Source organism: Arachis hypogaea, chromosome 10, assembly GCF_003086295.3.
Source record: "Arachis hypogaea cultivar Tifrunner chromosome 10, arahy.Tifrunner.gnm2.J5K5, whole genome shotgun sequence".
In the NCBI taxonomy this organism is placed as follows: Eukaryota; Viridiplantae; Streptophyta; class Magnoliopsida; order Fabales; family Fabaceae; genus Arachis; species Arachis hypogaea.
The window spans coordinates 2,437,841-2,453,803 of NC_092045.1; the positions used below are offsets into that span (position 1 = coordinate 2,437,841).

General features: G+C 34.9%; 3 protein-coding genes across 3 annotated transcripts; 2 read left to right on the plus strand and 1 right to left on the minus strand.

Annotated features, from left to right (window-relative positions):
* The first annotated feature begins 696 nt into the window (after positions 1-696).
* Positions 697-5,621, plus strand: LOC112714584 (probable hexosyltransferase MUCI70). The gene is made up of 9 exons (XM_025766203.3): positions 697-1,537; positions 1,906-2,139; positions 2,271-2,484; positions 2,651-2,760; positions 2,837-3,036; positions 3,447-3,550; positions 4,351-4,541; positions 4,627-4,826; positions 4,967-5,621. Exons 1-9 carry the CDS (start codon positions 1,291-1,293, stop codon positions 5,225-5,227), a joined length of 1,761 nt encoding a protein of 586 aa, XP_025621988.1. The 5' UTR covers positions 697-1,290; the 3' UTR covers positions 5,228-5,621.
* Positions 5,622-6,077: 456 nt separating this feature from the next.
* LOC112714586 (uncharacterized) lies at positions 6,078-6,943 on the plus strand. The gene has a single exon (XM_025766204.3). It carries the CDS (start codon positions 6,273-6,275, stop codon positions 6,708-6,710), a length of 438 nt encoding a protein of 145 aa, XP_025621989.1. The 5' UTR covers positions 6,078-6,272; the 3' UTR covers positions 6,711-6,943.
* A 1,159-nt stretch (positions 6,944-8,102) lies between these two features.
* On the minus strand, positions 8,103-13,891 carry LOC112714587 (lipoxygenase 3, chloroplastic). The gene is made up of 9 exons (XM_025766205.3): positions 13,496-13,891; positions 12,467-12,747; positions 12,126-12,366; positions 11,069-11,398; positions 10,879-10,961; positions 9,947-10,054; positions 9,550-9,854; positions 9,112-9,378; positions 8,103-9,035 (listed from the first exon to the last, which is right to left on the minus strand). The coding sequence occupies exons 1-9, from the start codon at positions 13,866-13,868 to the stop codon at positions 8,279-8,281; spliced, it is 2,745 nt and encodes a 914-aa protein (XP_025621990.2). The 5' UTR covers positions 13,869-13,891; the 3' UTR covers positions 8,103-8,278.
* Positions 13,892-15,963: the final 2,072 nt, after the last annotated feature.

A 15,963-nucleotide genomic window follows, 5' to 3' on the forward strand; every position in this document is an offset into this window, starting at 1 on the left:
CTCTTCAATTCTATGCTATTAAAAATTATTTGTAATTACTAATGACTAATAATTCAAGAATATATATTAGGCCAATTTTATGGTATTTATGAATTTTTGCCTAAATTTAGTCTAATTTATTTTTTGTAGTGAGTTTTAATTTTTTAAAAATTATTTATTCTCAAATCTTTTAAATTAAATAATAATTTTAACCTTTTTTAGTAAATAGGCACCTTATAAGCACCATAACCTTTACCTATATATTATTACTTTTAAATCGATGATAATATTTTCAATACAAAATACATGTATACCAAAATCTAATCAGAGAATGGTAATATTTGTTTTTTAATTGCCAACGAGCTATACCTCAAATGACATAGTTTTTTCATACTCACTTAGAGATTACGGATTCGAGTCTCATTCTTAATTTAAAAAAAATATATTTATTTTTCAATATTTATTATTTGTTCTTTCTAAAATATGTATCTTTTATTTTTAAATTTAAAATTTAATTTAAAAAAATAGTTGTTTTGGGAATGAGGGATCAAGCATTTAGTAGTAGCATAGTAAATATAGTAAATCATTGTTCCAAGAATCCAAGGTGATTTGTGGTTAATTAAAGAGAGTTAGTTCCACAATTTTATAATAATAAATACTGAAAGAGAAACAATGACTTTGAGTATGAATATGACATGGCATATCAGTGTCTGAACCTGCAAACTTTGGGCATATGCGCACATTAACCTATCAAAACTTTTCTATTTTCTTTTTTTTTTATCCAACAAAATAAAATAAAACAAAACAATTCTCACCCCCTAAATTCCCTCCTATAAATATCCCGTGAAAATTTCTTCTCTCAGATCATCACTTTTCTGATTTCTTTTTTCCTTTTTTTCTTTTAAAAAAATATATAATAATAATACTAGTACTTGAACTCGAAGAAGATCCTTTGGTTTCTTCAAAGTCTCTCAGATTTCCAAAAGAATTTTCTCGTTAAAATCCCTGCAGAGTCAATCAGATTTTTTAAAAGGAAAACCCTAGATTCATTCGCTGATTGAAAATAAAAGGAAAAAACCGGGGAATTTTGTTTCACTGGGAGCTAGTTTCGGTGGCACGTAATTGTGAACTCAAAAACTCAGCTCGATTGAATTTTTTCTCTGATTCAAAATTGACGAAAACTAATTTTCTTAGCTGAGTTGAAAAAGTGAGTGCGGCATTGGTAATAAACTGCATTGAGTGCTGCTCCGAGAAGTTGGGGCAAGTTGATGAAGTGTTGTTGTTGATGTTGAAGAGGTGAAGGATGAGAAAATGAGTAACGGTTCATTGGAGTTTCGTTCTGCGAGTTATGGTTCTTTGGAGAAGCAGCTGCAACTGCAACAGAACGGAGTTGTTGTTTCAGCTATTCAATCAGCGCGTAAGCCTTCCAAGATGCTCAAAGAAAAAGAGAGACTCTTCCTTTGGATCTGCAAGCTCGCCGGCAGGAGGAAGGTCGGAATGCTCATCCTCTCTCTCATCTCCGCCGCCGTTTTCGTCTGGGTTCTCTACGTTGGAAAAGGTGACCTTCCTTAATTCCCTCACCTCTTTTGGTATTGTTTCGAATTTCAATTCTGCATATTCTTCAGTGGATTGTAATGACGTTAGAGGAACATACATAGTTTAATTAGCTTGTTTGATTTTTATTTTCATAAGTTGATTGTTTTTAGGATTCATCTCATCTGATTAACCATTGATCAAGGTGGTAGGTATCTTGGTCTCATAGCACAGGTTCTAGAATCTGATTAACCATTATTGTTAGGGATGCATTCCAATTGCTGTATTCAAGGAAGAAAACTTGTTTTTTCATTTACATGCGGATAATGATTTTTTTTTATTTTTAGCTTTTGAACGAGGCATTATCTTTGTGGTATGGCTTGCTTCTTTCAGGTGATTCGCCAGAAGGGAATGGGGCAAGTGACATCAGTGTTAAGGGAAGTATTTCTATAAGTGATTCACCATCTACGATCTCTACGGCGAATATCATGGGCTTCGCCACGAATTTGGTGTTACCCCCTCCTCCCCCTAGCCATTTTCTGGGTTACACTCTTCCTCCTGGCCATCCATGTAATAGTTTCACTCTTCCTCCACCACCAGCAGATCCAAAGCGTAGTGGGCCGCGGCGTAAGTCCTACTTGAACTATTTGGTTCCTTCATCTCTTATGTTAGGTTACTATATACTTAGTAATTTGCAATGGAGTCAATTGCCCGTGAAGATATCAATTGATTGCTCAAAATATCTGTTTATGTTTCAGCATGCCCTGTATGTTACCTTCCCGTTGAAGAAGCCATTGCACTTATGCCGAAGTTTCCCTCACCTTCTCCAATAATTCAGAATCTAACATATATCTGGGAGGAAAATCTAAGCAGAGATGGGGAGTTTGGTGGTTCAGACTTTGGTGGATACCCCACTTTGAAACAGAGAAGTGATTCTTTTGATATACGAGAGTCAATGAGTGTGCACTGTGGGTAAGTTTTCATTTTTGTTGGATATTTACCTTTTGTTAGCTATTAAGCACTGAAGAGTTTTTTTGTGGGCATAAAGTTTTCTCTGCCGGTTATAAAGGATATACGTCCAACCCTTTTACTCACATCTGTCGATTCTTGCATCTTCAATGATGTTGTGATCATTCAGATTTGTAAAAGGACCTAAACCTGGCCGCAACACAGGATTTGACATGGATGAAGACGACCTCTATCATATGGAGCAGTGCCGTGGTGTAGTTGTTGCATCAGCCATATTTGGTGTGTATCATGTTGTTCTAACTTTACTTGGTTGTTTAGGCTGATGTTTTGCTGATCCATTGAATATGTTTTTCAGGAAATTTTGATGCGATAAATGAGCCATCAAACGTTAGTAACTATTCAAAGAAGACAGTATGCTTCCTTATGTTTATAGATGAAGAAACAGAAAAAGCTTGGAGGGCATCTGGCCTCCTGGGGATCAACAAAAGGATTGGATTATGGAGAATTATTGTTGCTCGTAATATTCCTTACACAGATGCAAGACGCACAGGAAAGGTCAGTATTATAAGTTCACAAGCACCAGTGCGACTGTAATATAGAAACTTACACAGGGGTTACTAATCATATTTGTTGCTTAAGCTTTAAATCATTATGCTTTTCTTTACGATATGGTCATTGGTATAGAAAGCTAAAATTGTTGGCTGTCGTTATATAATAGATGTTGATGGACTTAAATGCAATATTGACCATCCCTTAACACACATAAATGGAGGAGAAACACAAAGCTATTGGCTTGATCTCCTTGTCTGAGCATTATGATGTTTTTTTTTTCATTCAGAATATATTTATAGGCTTTTGATATGAATTAAGATTAAGATGACCAAAAATCAAATCCAGACCCTTATATTTTATTGTGCATAAGTAGTATTCTTATTTACTTGTAACTTTAACTACCATTCCCACAGATTCCAAAGCTTCTGATTCATAGGATGACTCCAAATGCCCGGTACTCTATATGGCTTGATGGGAAGCTTGAGCTTGTTGTTGATCCATATCAAATACTTGAAAGGTATACTTCAGGATCTCTTTTTTATTTCAGAGTGAATGTTGTTACCACAATGTCAGATCACTATAACTTTATGTCCCTTGGTTTTACCAAGAATGTTTTATTTGTGTACTTCTCATTCAATGTCATTGTTGCAGTTGTTGCTCCTAATATCTCTTCTGGGTTCTTTTTGTCATGGCATTGAAATTTTTGAAAGTATAATATTTATTTCTTTACCACAATGAATGACTAGCCTCTTAAATCATTCTAGATCACAAAAATGGCTACGCATTTATTATGGATAAGTTGTTGATTATGGATATAAGTTTTAAGGATGAAAACGAATGACTGGTCTTGACATACACTTTCTGGCCTTAAGATGGTTGCCAGAACTGATTGAAGTCCCTCCTATTGTATCTTTCTGAGTTAGTTATCCATAGGCATGGTTTGCATCAGGCATAGGCATTGTTTAATCCATGAGCTGTTCCCAACTAGTGGAGAAAGACTTGGTTGTTGTTCCTGTATTTTATAAGTGGGTTACAAACTGAAATATTGTGCTTTTGGGAGCTTGGCAACGGAAAACGTGGATAAATGTGAAACTTAAATGAATGCCACTGTGGTTCTGGTTTCTGTTTATGCTGGAGATCGAGAGAATTCACCTTCCAAGGCCTTCTAGTTCATTTGCATTCAGGACTATACATTTTAGTTGGGAGTGTATTTTTATGTGTAGTGTATACTCACGGCGAACTAGCTTTATTATTGTTTGTCTTGCTACAGTACATGCTTCAGCACCTAAGTTAGTCTTATCTCTCATCCTTTTACAGGTTTTTGTGGAGGAGGAATGCAACTTTTGCAATATCTAGACATTATAAACGCTTTGATGTATTTGTTGAGGCAGAGGCAAACAAAGCTGCTGGAAAGTATGATAATGCCTCTATTGACTTTCAGATAGACTTTTACAAGAAAGAGGGACTGACTCCATACACAGAAGCAAAACTTCCTCGTATAATAAGCGGTAGGCTAAACTAGCTCTTCCATTGTGGGATTGAGGATTCAGATTGGACTTACATCTTCTCCAAACCTTGATGGTTGAATTGCAGATGTTCCTGAAGGATGTGTAATTGTACGAGAGCTCGTTCCTATTAGCAACCTCTTTACCTGTCTTTGGCACAATGAAGTTGACCGATTTACTTCAAGGGACCAGATTAGTTTTGCAATTGTCAGAGACAAACTCCTGTCCAGGGTTGATTTTCATTTTGCCATGTTCCTGGATTGTGAAAGGCGCAACTTTGTAGTTCAGGCAATTATTTTACCTTGTTTTCATAACGCTAAGGCCTCTGTTATAAGTTATAACTATTATTGTTATTCAATGTTCCCTTGCAACATTATTTAACACTCAACCTTACTGTGATTCAAATTATCTTCCTTTTGTGATTACAGAAATACCACATGGATCTACTACTAGAGCGCCAGTCTCCACCAGACTCTGCTGCAGTGAGTCCTCCCCCACCACTTACACCATCTCTGCCACCTCCATTGCCGGTTCTTGAAACTCATCCTCGAAGGGTTGTGATTCCAACAGTTAGGGGAGGTCCTTGGCGAGGACCCTGGAAAGGCCCTTGGCGAGGCCCTGTAAGGCGTGTAAGAAGGCGCCGTCCCAGAGTTGTGTATGGAAATAGATACATTGCAGGAACTCAATAGCCATTGTTTTTTGGGTGATTGGTTATACCATTTTTTTTTCCTTTTTCTTTTTGGCATACACACCTACAAAGATCAAAATCATTCGTTGGCAGAGCTGGAAGGGAAAAACATGCAAGATGAGCGTTCTTACTTTCACTTTGTGCAACTGTTCCATTGTTATTGATAATTTTTGTTGTATATAGAGTAAAAAGAAAAAAGTTGAATAATTATCTTATCAGGTGGGTTACCACTTACCACCTACCCCCCAAATCCCTCAAATGTGGTAACCCATTTTGTTGTTCCATTACCCATAGGAGAAAGTGTACTTGCACTCTCAAATACCCCATTACAGATAAATTCATCGTCTTTCTTTCTATTAAATAAAAGGTTACGAAAATTTACCAAGGATCCTATACATTCCGTTGTACGGTTCTGTTTCCGTTGTTTTATCTTATTACTAACATGAGTTTATGTATGTTCTTAAAGTTTTTATTAATAATAATTAATAATTAATTTTTAAAAAAAAATCATTTGGCGAATTTGTAAAAATTAAATTACCATCGTTGCATTTATAACTTGAGGATAGACTTCTGTAAATGGAAAAATTTGCCCAATGTAGATTATCCCGAAATTAATGGCATTTAAACCGCCGCAGTGTAGAGAATTTGCCGTAATATTTGAAAACAAAAGGGCACAAACTCCAATTTCCACCGAGTCAGTAGATCAGATCAGAATCTCCTCTGTCGGCACTACAAGAACTCTGCCACGTGGCACCCTGTAGGACAATCTAGTCATCAGTGTTACGTTAGGTAGGCCCCACCAGATCCTTATCCTAGAATCTCTCGCTTACGTCACACTACCCTTCGAATCTTTTGCGTTAAACTCATCAATTTAAATAAAATAAAATAAAATAAACAAACTTTTATAAACATCATTCGACCTGCAATCATCTTCTTCCCCAAAACGTGAGCTGAGAGGGTTAGGGTTTTGCAGAACCAGCCATGTCAAAATCCAAATCAACCACCACCTGATAAACCGCAATCGCCGCTGCTCCACCTTCGAACCGATGGGATCGTCGTCGGCGTTCTTCGTGATCTGCATCCTTCATTCGCTGATCGCCATAACCTGCGGTGCACTGATGATGTTCTACATGAAGGAAGTATACACCTTCGGGCACGGCGTGCAGACCGCGACGAAGCTCCTCGGCTCTACGCCGCACGATCAGCTCCTCATCAAGACCTCCGATTCTTTCTCTGGATTGCTTCTCGTTGCCATAGGGTTCCTCCTCTTCATGGTTTCCTTCGTCAAAGACCGTGACTTTCAGTCTTTCTTCGCCAAAGGTTGCATGATCCTGCACGTGTTCATGGCCATATGGAGGATCTACTTCGAGCGCAAGGTGGAGGATCTCGCCTGGGATTGGCTCCGGCAAACCGTCGGTGACATTGTCTTGGCCCTTTCTTGGGTTTTCTTCCTCGTTTACTCTTGGAGGGAGAAGTATGATTGATTAATTTGATTTAACATCCACCTTTTTTGGTTTTTCCTCCCCTTCGATTTGAATGAATTACTCTGTAAAAAATCGGATCTTACATTTTTTTCCCCTTGTGTTTCTTCTTTCGATCGAATTGAGTAATTTAGACATAGATTATAAGTTGTGAATTGCATTCCTGTGTGTTTTGTTACGGTGGGGAAAAAAAAGGAAAAATTCAAATCAGAAATGATACCTGATGTTATTTCTCAGTCTTCTGCAGTGCAGCTCATTGAAACTTTCATCAATTTTCCTTTTTCTCGTTTTTATTCTGATTGCTGTTGATTTGTGCTGGTTTTGTTTCTTAATTGTAGAAGTTTACCTGATTCTTTAATCAAATTGATGGTCGTACTTGTTGCTATGTTTTGAAGATTTGTTTAATGGAAAAAATTATTGGTGAGAAACTGTCTGAATTTTACAGATGTTCTCATGCCTTTACTTCGAAAGAGCAATTTGATGGGTTGTCCTGATCAAGCCATTTGTGTATTATTAAGTTCTGTTTAAATCATACAAACTGTGAAATCGGATCCTTAAAGGTCCCCAGATGGATAAAATCTTTAGCTTGTATTTACTTACAATGGATATCGTCTTTGTTTCTTACTTATCCTCACATTTTTCGTCATCCGCATTGCATTCAAGACATTTTTTAAGTTAGGATTAGCTAGTGATCTCCAATGTGATGTTGATGTATAAGAGTCCTTGATGAAAAAGAAAAACAAAGTCACGTTACCTCTTGTGTGTTAATATGTAAACTATCCGTGTGACATATTTGGGATTGTTTTTCTGGTTCTGTTGAGTGTAGATGTTTATTTATCTAAGGTGGTGCAAAGAAGGTATAAATTTGCTGTGACCATTTCCCAGCGAGACCGGAGTTGATCTGAAACTGAGTAATTATCGTAGGGCAGTTACTGTTGAATAGTGCACAAATGTGGAGTAACTGTGTGTAAGTGTATATCTAAGGTGATGTGTTATATTTCCATACTTCTAGTGCTTCTGATGCTCCTTGTTCTGGTCATCATAAGATTATACTGTTCTCCCTTTGAGCTATTGTTTGTTCTAAAGCAGAGGGTTTCATTCATGTAGCTGATATTCACTTCCGCAGACATTCGTCAGTTTCTAGTACCAGTTAGAAGCAATTGAGTACATTAGCATTGGATCTTCTTGGACGGCTCTGACTAGGTATGATTACATATTGTTGTAGATGGCATTTCTTCATTCTGGAAATGAAGATATGTTGGCAGATAGCTATTGAAGATACAAAAGCTAACTTTGCTCCGTTGAAAGGCTTTACATTCTATATTCTGTGAAAAGCATGGTTCCCTTAAGATCTATGTTTAACACAATGCCATATACTAACATCATTAGGCACCCTTTTAAGAGTTACAGTGGAAAAATAAATAAATTGCTCGAGTGGTTTTCAGCTTTGTTCATCGAAATTCCTCTGCTACATAATTACATAATTTTTGTATCTTGGCACTATTTCTATCCAATATACACTACCTAGTTTCATAACAATGGGTAAATCCTACGCCACAATTGTGCGATATCTATGTACTTATGCTATTAGGGACCCCTCTACAAGTTACTCCAGGACCAGAGCTAGCTATAAGCAATTCATATGGTGGAATCCCAGCACCACATCTGTTTCTAAGATTGTGGTCTTTATTCCTCTTCTCAATCTCCTTCTCTATTCTCTTTAGCTCTATGGAGAAATCATAGAATGCCTCTATGATTTTAGGGTCACCAATCCAATCTGACAAGTCCCGTCTCTGCCCTATGTATTCTTCATCCTCCGGATGCTGAGAGAGTATGTTAAGCACTGCAAGAAACTTGGTGGTTTGAAACATATCTGGCAGGGAAGAACACAAGAAACCTTCGGGATCCTCCAAGAACTCCTTGTACTCTGGATCTCCTTCCTTGGGTAGCAGCTTCTTCACCAGCGGCGGGCGCATCGGGACGTACCCGCCAAGAGGGTACTGCCCAAAATTCACTGCTGAATGCTGAACTGAAGCAATCCAAATGAGTGTGGTGAGGACTGAGATAAGATCTCTGGGAGTGGCAAGTGTTGGCCACCAAGTAGCATGTGCATGATCACCATGGCCTACGTTGATGGCCTCATTGTACCACCCCTGGAGTTCATTGTCCGACCGTACCATTAGGCCATTATGGTAGTAGTAGTTCACATAAGTTCTAACCATCCTCTCCAAAGCAAACCAAATAAGAAGCCCATCATTTGCATAAGGGTAATCTTCAATTGTAAGTTTTATCCCATGAGGTTGTGTTCTGTCTGGTTCTGCTAGTCCCCTGCATAATGTTCAGGACAATGATCATGAGATTATGTTTAAAGGTTCCTAAATAAGAATCGTTAATGTACACGTACCTTCTAATAAGGTCAGCTGGGAGGGCTTCCATGTCAAAACGCCACCAATCTTTGTAGGCGGCCGATACGATCTCAGTGCTGTATCTGCCGGAAGAGAAGTCAGATTCAATGATGCCTCCACCATTGATAAGAGCCTCGCGAGCCAATGCATTTATCTGCAGTGTGCATTTCATATGAGGCTTTAGGAGCTTGAAGATAGGGTGCGTGACACTCATCTGGCGATGTGCTGCTATGATGAATGGCTCCATGCACGCGTGGGTCCTCAACCTGTTAAACAAAACAGAAAAAAGAATTGCCTATTCTCATAAGAAATTCATTAATAATTTTTCTTTTGACTTCAACATAGGTTTCTTTCAATATTACATGACCACATGATGATTGATGAATATTACAAGATGGAGAGTATAAAAAAGGAAAGGATTTAATTGAGTTGCATACCAGTGATGAACAAGTTGGTGAACTCCAGCATCATTGGAGCAAACATGTGCTTTGGCAAGTTGCCACAACCAATAAGAAGTGGCATCCAATGGAGGTGTTAGAACCTGTTTGGATTGTTGTTGTTGGTGCTCCCCCTCAGGAAGACTCAACTCTATGGCAATAGGTTTCAAAGTTCCCATTCTAGTCAAGTACAATATGGTACGAGTTGCATAAGCTTTTCGGTCCTCTTGTGCATTGATCCCTTTTAGAAATGGCATATAAGCATCATGGTAATCCAAAATGAATAGCTTCTTTTCCTCTATAGCCTATTCAAAAAAGAAATAATTTTGTGTTATATAAATTGTAGAAGGATTCATAGAAGGCCATGTATATGTGTATTTAAACTATGTATGTATACCTGTTGTACGGACATGCCGTCCAAGTGGCTAATTATGTGCTCTTCTTTTAGAGCGGACTCTTGTGGACCATACATGGAGGGGTCCAAATCACTCACCGGTGGAAAAGTCTACAAAATTTTAGAACAACCGTGTCAAATAATCAGAATAAAAGTTTTAGAACGAACGTGACAAAACATAATTATTAATTAACTACTTGACATGTTCTAATAATTGGCTGAGAAAGGTTGCTTGTTGTAGTTAGAATATATAATGTGAAAAAAATATCAGTTAAATAACTAACTATAAGATGCCTAACTAACTAACTAATAACCACCATATATCTGGATCTCCTACTTGCCAGCTGTAACTTTCTATAGTTTTTTTTATTATCATTTTTATAAGTAACACAATTTTATTTAGGGTTGACAATGGGTAGGGTAGGGTTTAGACTCTACCCTAACTCTACCCGCAGGTTGAAAATTTTATTAAAATTTTATCCTATTTTACCCACGGGTTGATAATCTTTCAACTCTAACCTTATCCGCATCTTAAAATTCTAAACCCTACCCTATTCTATCCTACCCGCAAAAATATCAAATTTTTTTAAAGTAAATATAAAATTCAATCATTCCGAATTTCATACATATTAATAAAATAAAAAAAATACTAATGCTCTAAACTACTAAATTAACTAACTAGTTTAGTAGTTGCTCATTTATTAAAAGTTATTACTTGAGAGAGGTCGTGGATTCAACTTTTACCTCTTTTATTATATACCTAATTTTTATAAAATATGTGTTATATATGAGGTGCGGTTAAGATATACCCTAAACCCGTATCTTACCCTACCCGCAGGCATACACCCTACCCTAAACCCGTACCCTACTCTACCTGCAAGCATACCCGGACCAGTTGGACCGGGTCTCAAAATTGATTCAAATATTAAATATACCTGAAGCCTTTTTATGCTTAAAGGGTTGACGCCAGCCAAGGCCTGACGCCCAAGTTCTTCATCTCTTATGCAGCAACCATTCCCTATAAAATTTTAAACAAATTTTCTTCATTATGATATTCAATTTGAAACTACTTAATTGTCATTTAACACGTTGAGTCATTGAAGTTATTATTATTAGCTGACATACCACTTATAATGTATGGAGTGCTAAATTTGAAGTACTCTTCGAAGGAATCTTGGAATAACTTGTTAACATCAATAGAAAGTGTTCCATTCTCCTCATTAGTATGATTCATTGCATCCACTTGATGCTTTCTTTTGTATATGTTCTTAATCTCTGATAGCTCCTTAAAGACCCCACACTTAGTTATATGAGTTCTTATGAAGGGAATCAAATTTCTTGTTATACCTTTCACTCTCTCCACATCAAGTGCCTCCTTTCTAACTCCTTCAAACACTTCATCTCTTGGCACGTATGTTTCCATGAATGCATTCACACACGACTCATATTTCTCGTCTGTCACATGCATATATATGGCTATAAATTATGTAAAATGTGTTTAATCATATTAATTAATAGTAGGAGGATACTCCTATAAATACGTGTAAAATATCTTTTTGTAAAGACACTTATGTGTCACATTATTATTGGACGTATTAATAAACCAGTTATTTTGAATTTCTTAACAAACTAGAATAAAATCTATTTTTTTTATAACAATAACAATAAATCCAATTGTTATCTGATCCAATCAAACTGACCAATTTACATAACCTATTGAATTATGGGTTTTTTTGTTTTTTTTAAACAAAAGTCAAGGATATATTGTCTTTTTATCAAAAAATTTAAACATAATTTGTTTAGATTGTATAAATCGATTTGATCAAATCGAGTCTAATAATTATGGTGCGAATAATTAGATTTATTATTATTGCTATGATAAACCGATTTTATTCTGGTTTATTAAAAAATAAATTATTAACCGATTTAATAAAGATATCTAATAATATTATAAAATATATAAATTTTCTTAAAAAAAGATATTTATAATATCGTTATCGAAGTAGTCTCCTTAATAATAATGCACATATTAAATATTTTAACAGCATAGATTACTTATACAAAAATTTTCGCGTGAAAATGATAACTAAAATATTGATATATATTATACTTTAGTAATTTAGTCAAACATACTAAATACATCGTGTGGTTAAAGAGCAATTAAGATGAATATGAAACTCACCGGTTATGACAGGTGGACGGCCAGTTCGACATCGCCTAGGATTAGGGTAGTGTTCGGTTCCCAAAATTGGCCTAACATGTTGAATGCCCTTGTCTGGATTTCCCAAGTCATTGTAGACATCATAGTCATAAACCCTATCACTCATCACCTTCCTCATTCCATTTCCATCTCCCCTCTTTTGTCTCAGCTCTTCTTTTCGCAGTTCCTTCACACCCTCTGCTGTGTCACATGGTAAGCATGCCTAATAATAATAAACAATGCACCATTTTAATTTTTAAATTTATTTGTAGTGGAATATAATAATCAAATTAAAATATAATAATATATAATCAAATGGCTACCTTGTTGGTGAAAAAAATTCTCTTGTCTGGGTTAACCTTTTCAGGTTGAACCCAAGAACTGCAAGAAAATTCCACAAAGCCTCCTTCAATGGAGATGGTTTCCAAGAAGATCTCTTTGTTATATTTGTTTGTGATTGTAATGGCTCCCGGAAATCCAAAATTAGAGTCAATCTCAAAGTCAACTTTGTGAGTGGACCTCTCACTATCCCCACCTCCATTAAATAATAATTCTCTTGTCCAATCCAGTACGGCTCTCTTGCTCAGCTTTCCCTCCATTGTTGCTTCAATCAATTAGGGCAAATCACACAACTCAGGTCAACACAAATAATGATCATTCATATTGGTTTAGCTTCATGTTTTTATGAGAAAATGTTGGCTAATTTTTTTAATTATGAAAGCAGAAGTGGTGATATACTTTAATATTGTAATTTTTTGTATTTTTTAAAATTGTAGAAATTACATAAATAAGAGAATTTGATTTCTGTACATCAAATTTTTTGATTTGTGTTAATTTATGTACTTCAAATTTTTTAATTTTTTTAACACAAATCAGACGGTTCGATTTGTGTACTTCTATAAACCGGACGGTTTGATTTGTATACTTCTAGAAATCGGACGGTCCGATTTCTGTACCTCTAATAAATCGGACGGTCCGATTTCTACTTCTCTAATTAAACGATTTCACGTTTGAGTATAATACCCTAACAATCCACATTTTAAAAAAATACCATTACCATGTTTTTTGTATTTTTTAGATTTTTTTTCAACTCAACTAATACTGTAGTTGGTTAATATCCTAGTTGATTATCTAAAAATATTTGATAATTAAAAAAAATTAGTTAAACATAGTCATAATTTGTTTAACAAAATTATTTTTTAAATTTTAAAAAAATGTAAGTATTTTATTATTTTATTAATCTTTAATTGGATGGTGTTGAAAAACAAAAATAAGAGATAATATAAAAACACATAAATAATTATCAAAAAATAATATTTTCTAGAATTATGTAACAAAGTGTGCATGCTTACTTGGATCAATTTGAGTGCTAACTAGTTGCATGACGATTCCTCTATCCCCATTTGTATTATGACTGAAACTATCAAAGTAATGAAGCATCATTGCCATGAACTCCTTACTATTCTTTATAGTTACACTTGCACTTATCGTCAATGTTACACCACCACCATCATGGAGACTCTTATTATTACTACTACTATTCAAATCATCAACGGTGGTTCTCCTCTTCATAATGGGCAACAGAATTGATGAGCAAGAGAAACTCGGAAACATTGAAATTTTGTGTTTCTTATTATTTTGATGAGTGTAACATCTTCTAGAAACTTCAAAACAAAATGCTTCAGCCACTACACTCTGTCCCAAAATTTCCTTAACCATCGTCATTTCAATTCTCAATTTCAACTCTAACAAACCCTAAAGTGTGTATTTGTTACTATTCCTTTGTATGTATGTATGTATGTATGTATGTATGTAGATGTACACAATGCTAGTGCTATAGTTATAGAGTAGTAGCTTATTGACTTAAGATGTACCAAAATGAATAATGAAACGTATTTATAGTAACAGAATTGTACAAACTTCCAAATTGAAAGAAGTTTCGTGTACATATATATACAAGTTTGAGGTTTGTGTGGTACACAAAATAATTTGTCTGTAAAACTTGAATCATATGAAGATTGTGAATCACATGTGAATAAATATTATCGGATATTACTTTTATTTCTCTGAAAAAAAATAGAGACTCACCTACGCATTTTTTGTTTTTAATATTGGAATGGTAATAATGGTGTTTTTGAAATGTGGACTGTTGGATTGTTATTTTTAAATGTGAAATCGTTTAATTAGAAAAGTAGAAATCAAACCGTCCGATTTGTTAGAAGTACAGAAATCGGACTGTCCGATTTTTGTTAAAAAAATTAAAAAATTTGAGGTATAAAAATCAGACGATCCAATTTGTGTATCTAATTTTTTTTAATTTTTTAAACACAAATCTGATGGTTCAATTTGTGTACCTATTACAGTTTTAAAAAATACCAAAAATTACCATGTTAAGATATATCACTTATATCACTTTTATATCTAAATTTTATTTTTATACGAAGTTAATAGTTAAAAATTATTAGATAATTTAATATGTGTTACATTATTTGAAAATTTCTTCAATTTTTAAATTCTATTCAACAACATCCACAATCTTAACTAATCTTACACCCGCATTCATCATCAACAAAACGATTTTATGATTAATTGATAGACAACTGAATTTGAAATATTATATACATGCACATGCATGTCTTGCGTGCATAACTAACAAAATGATAACCCTTTAATTTAATTATTTAACCCCTACTGTTTATCATGGAAACAATGCATGCACCATGGAATATAAAGATTTATATTTGGTTTGATTATGTGTATATATATATACACGCCAAATTTTATTTCCTTATCCACCCATCCTCGTCTTTTTGCGAGGGATGCTATCTAGAGTAGTAAAATATGGTTGAAATGTTGAATTTTTGTTCAAAACTTCAAATTCTCTTATACTAATATATAATACATAATTAAAATAAATCTCTAATTAATGTGACTAATGTGTTTAATTAGGATATATGATTATATATGCAAGGGACGGAACTTAATTATTAGAAGAACCAAGGCTTTATATATAATAATTGTGAAATAATTTTTTTTAATTATAGTAGATGTACACTAAACATTAATTAACTATCAAATTAGTTACTAATATAAAATATATATTAAAAATAAATTAAATAATATATATATTTGTTCGGTAGCTCGGATACTGAACGTTTGGGAAGATCCTTCGGATGGTAAGGTGGAGTTCCTGCTTGGTTCGGGGTTGTGGAGATGGAGTTGGAGCAGCTGACTTCCCGAGTACTTGGTGTGGAGAGAGGGTATCACCTGCAAAGACACTCCGACGCCCAAGTCAGCTGAGTGTACAGGCGAAAAAAGGGGAATAAAGTAATGTGTGACGTACCTCGGAGAGGAGTAGGACCCTCCCCTATATACCGTGTCAGAGGTGGGTTCCACAAGAGCAGACCTACCTTCCCCGAAATTTCTCCATACAGCTGTGGCAGAGTTGACAGGGACGCGTGTCCGGGTCGGTGGTCGAGCGCCTCGCACCCGACCGTTCGAGTCGGGTGGCCTATGAATCGGACGGGCCCACATGAGGTTTGGAACGGACCGTAACAATATTTATACATAATACATAATAACTAATTTAATGATATTTTTATATCTCTATAGTTTTTTATAATGTATTTTGTTTTGTCGTTGTTTATTAATGTGATATGATATGATGCTGAGTCATCACATTTAAAAAAAAAATATTTACTAAATGATAAAATTCAGTCTAAAATAATTTAGTTTTTTTATTTTATAATTATTAATTATTATTAAAATAAATAGATTATTTTAAATATAATAAATATATAATTATAAATATTAAATTAAA

What these genes read in the sequence shown, in the direction of transcription:
- LOC112714587 (XM_025766205.3), bottom strand. Translation starts at nt 13,868, where the DNA reads ATGACGATGGTTAAGGAAATTTTGGGACAGAGTGTAGTGGCTGAAGCA. An exon ending in GAATTTTTTTCACCAACAAG is followed by an intron (nt 12,367 to 12,466) that starts GTAGCCATTTGA and finishes TATTATTATTAG; the next exon opens with GCATGCTTACCATGTGACAC. An exon ending in CACCAACTTGTTCATCACTG is followed by an intron (nt 9,379 to 9,549) that starts GTATGCAACTCA and finishes TTTGTTTAACAG; the next exon opens with GTTGAGGACCCACGCGTGCA.
- LOC112714584 (XM_025766203.3), top strand. Translation starts at nt 1,291, where the DNA reads ATGAGTAACGGTTCATTGGAGTTTCGTTCTGCGAGTTATGGTTCTTTG. An exon ending in CCATATCAAATACTTGAAAG is followed by an intron (nt 3,551 to 4,350) that starts GTATACTTCAGG and finishes ATCCTTTTACAG; the next exon opens with GTTTTTGTGGAGGAGGAATG. An exon ending in GGCGCAACTTTGTAGTTCAG is followed by an intron (nt 4,827 to 4,966) that starts GCAATTATTTTA and finishes TTGTGATTACAG; the next exon opens with AAATACCACATGGATCTACT.
- LOC112714586 (XM_025766204.3), top strand. Translation starts at nt 6,273, where the DNA reads ATGGGATCGTCGTCGGCGTTCTTCGTGATCTGCATCCTTCATTCGCTG.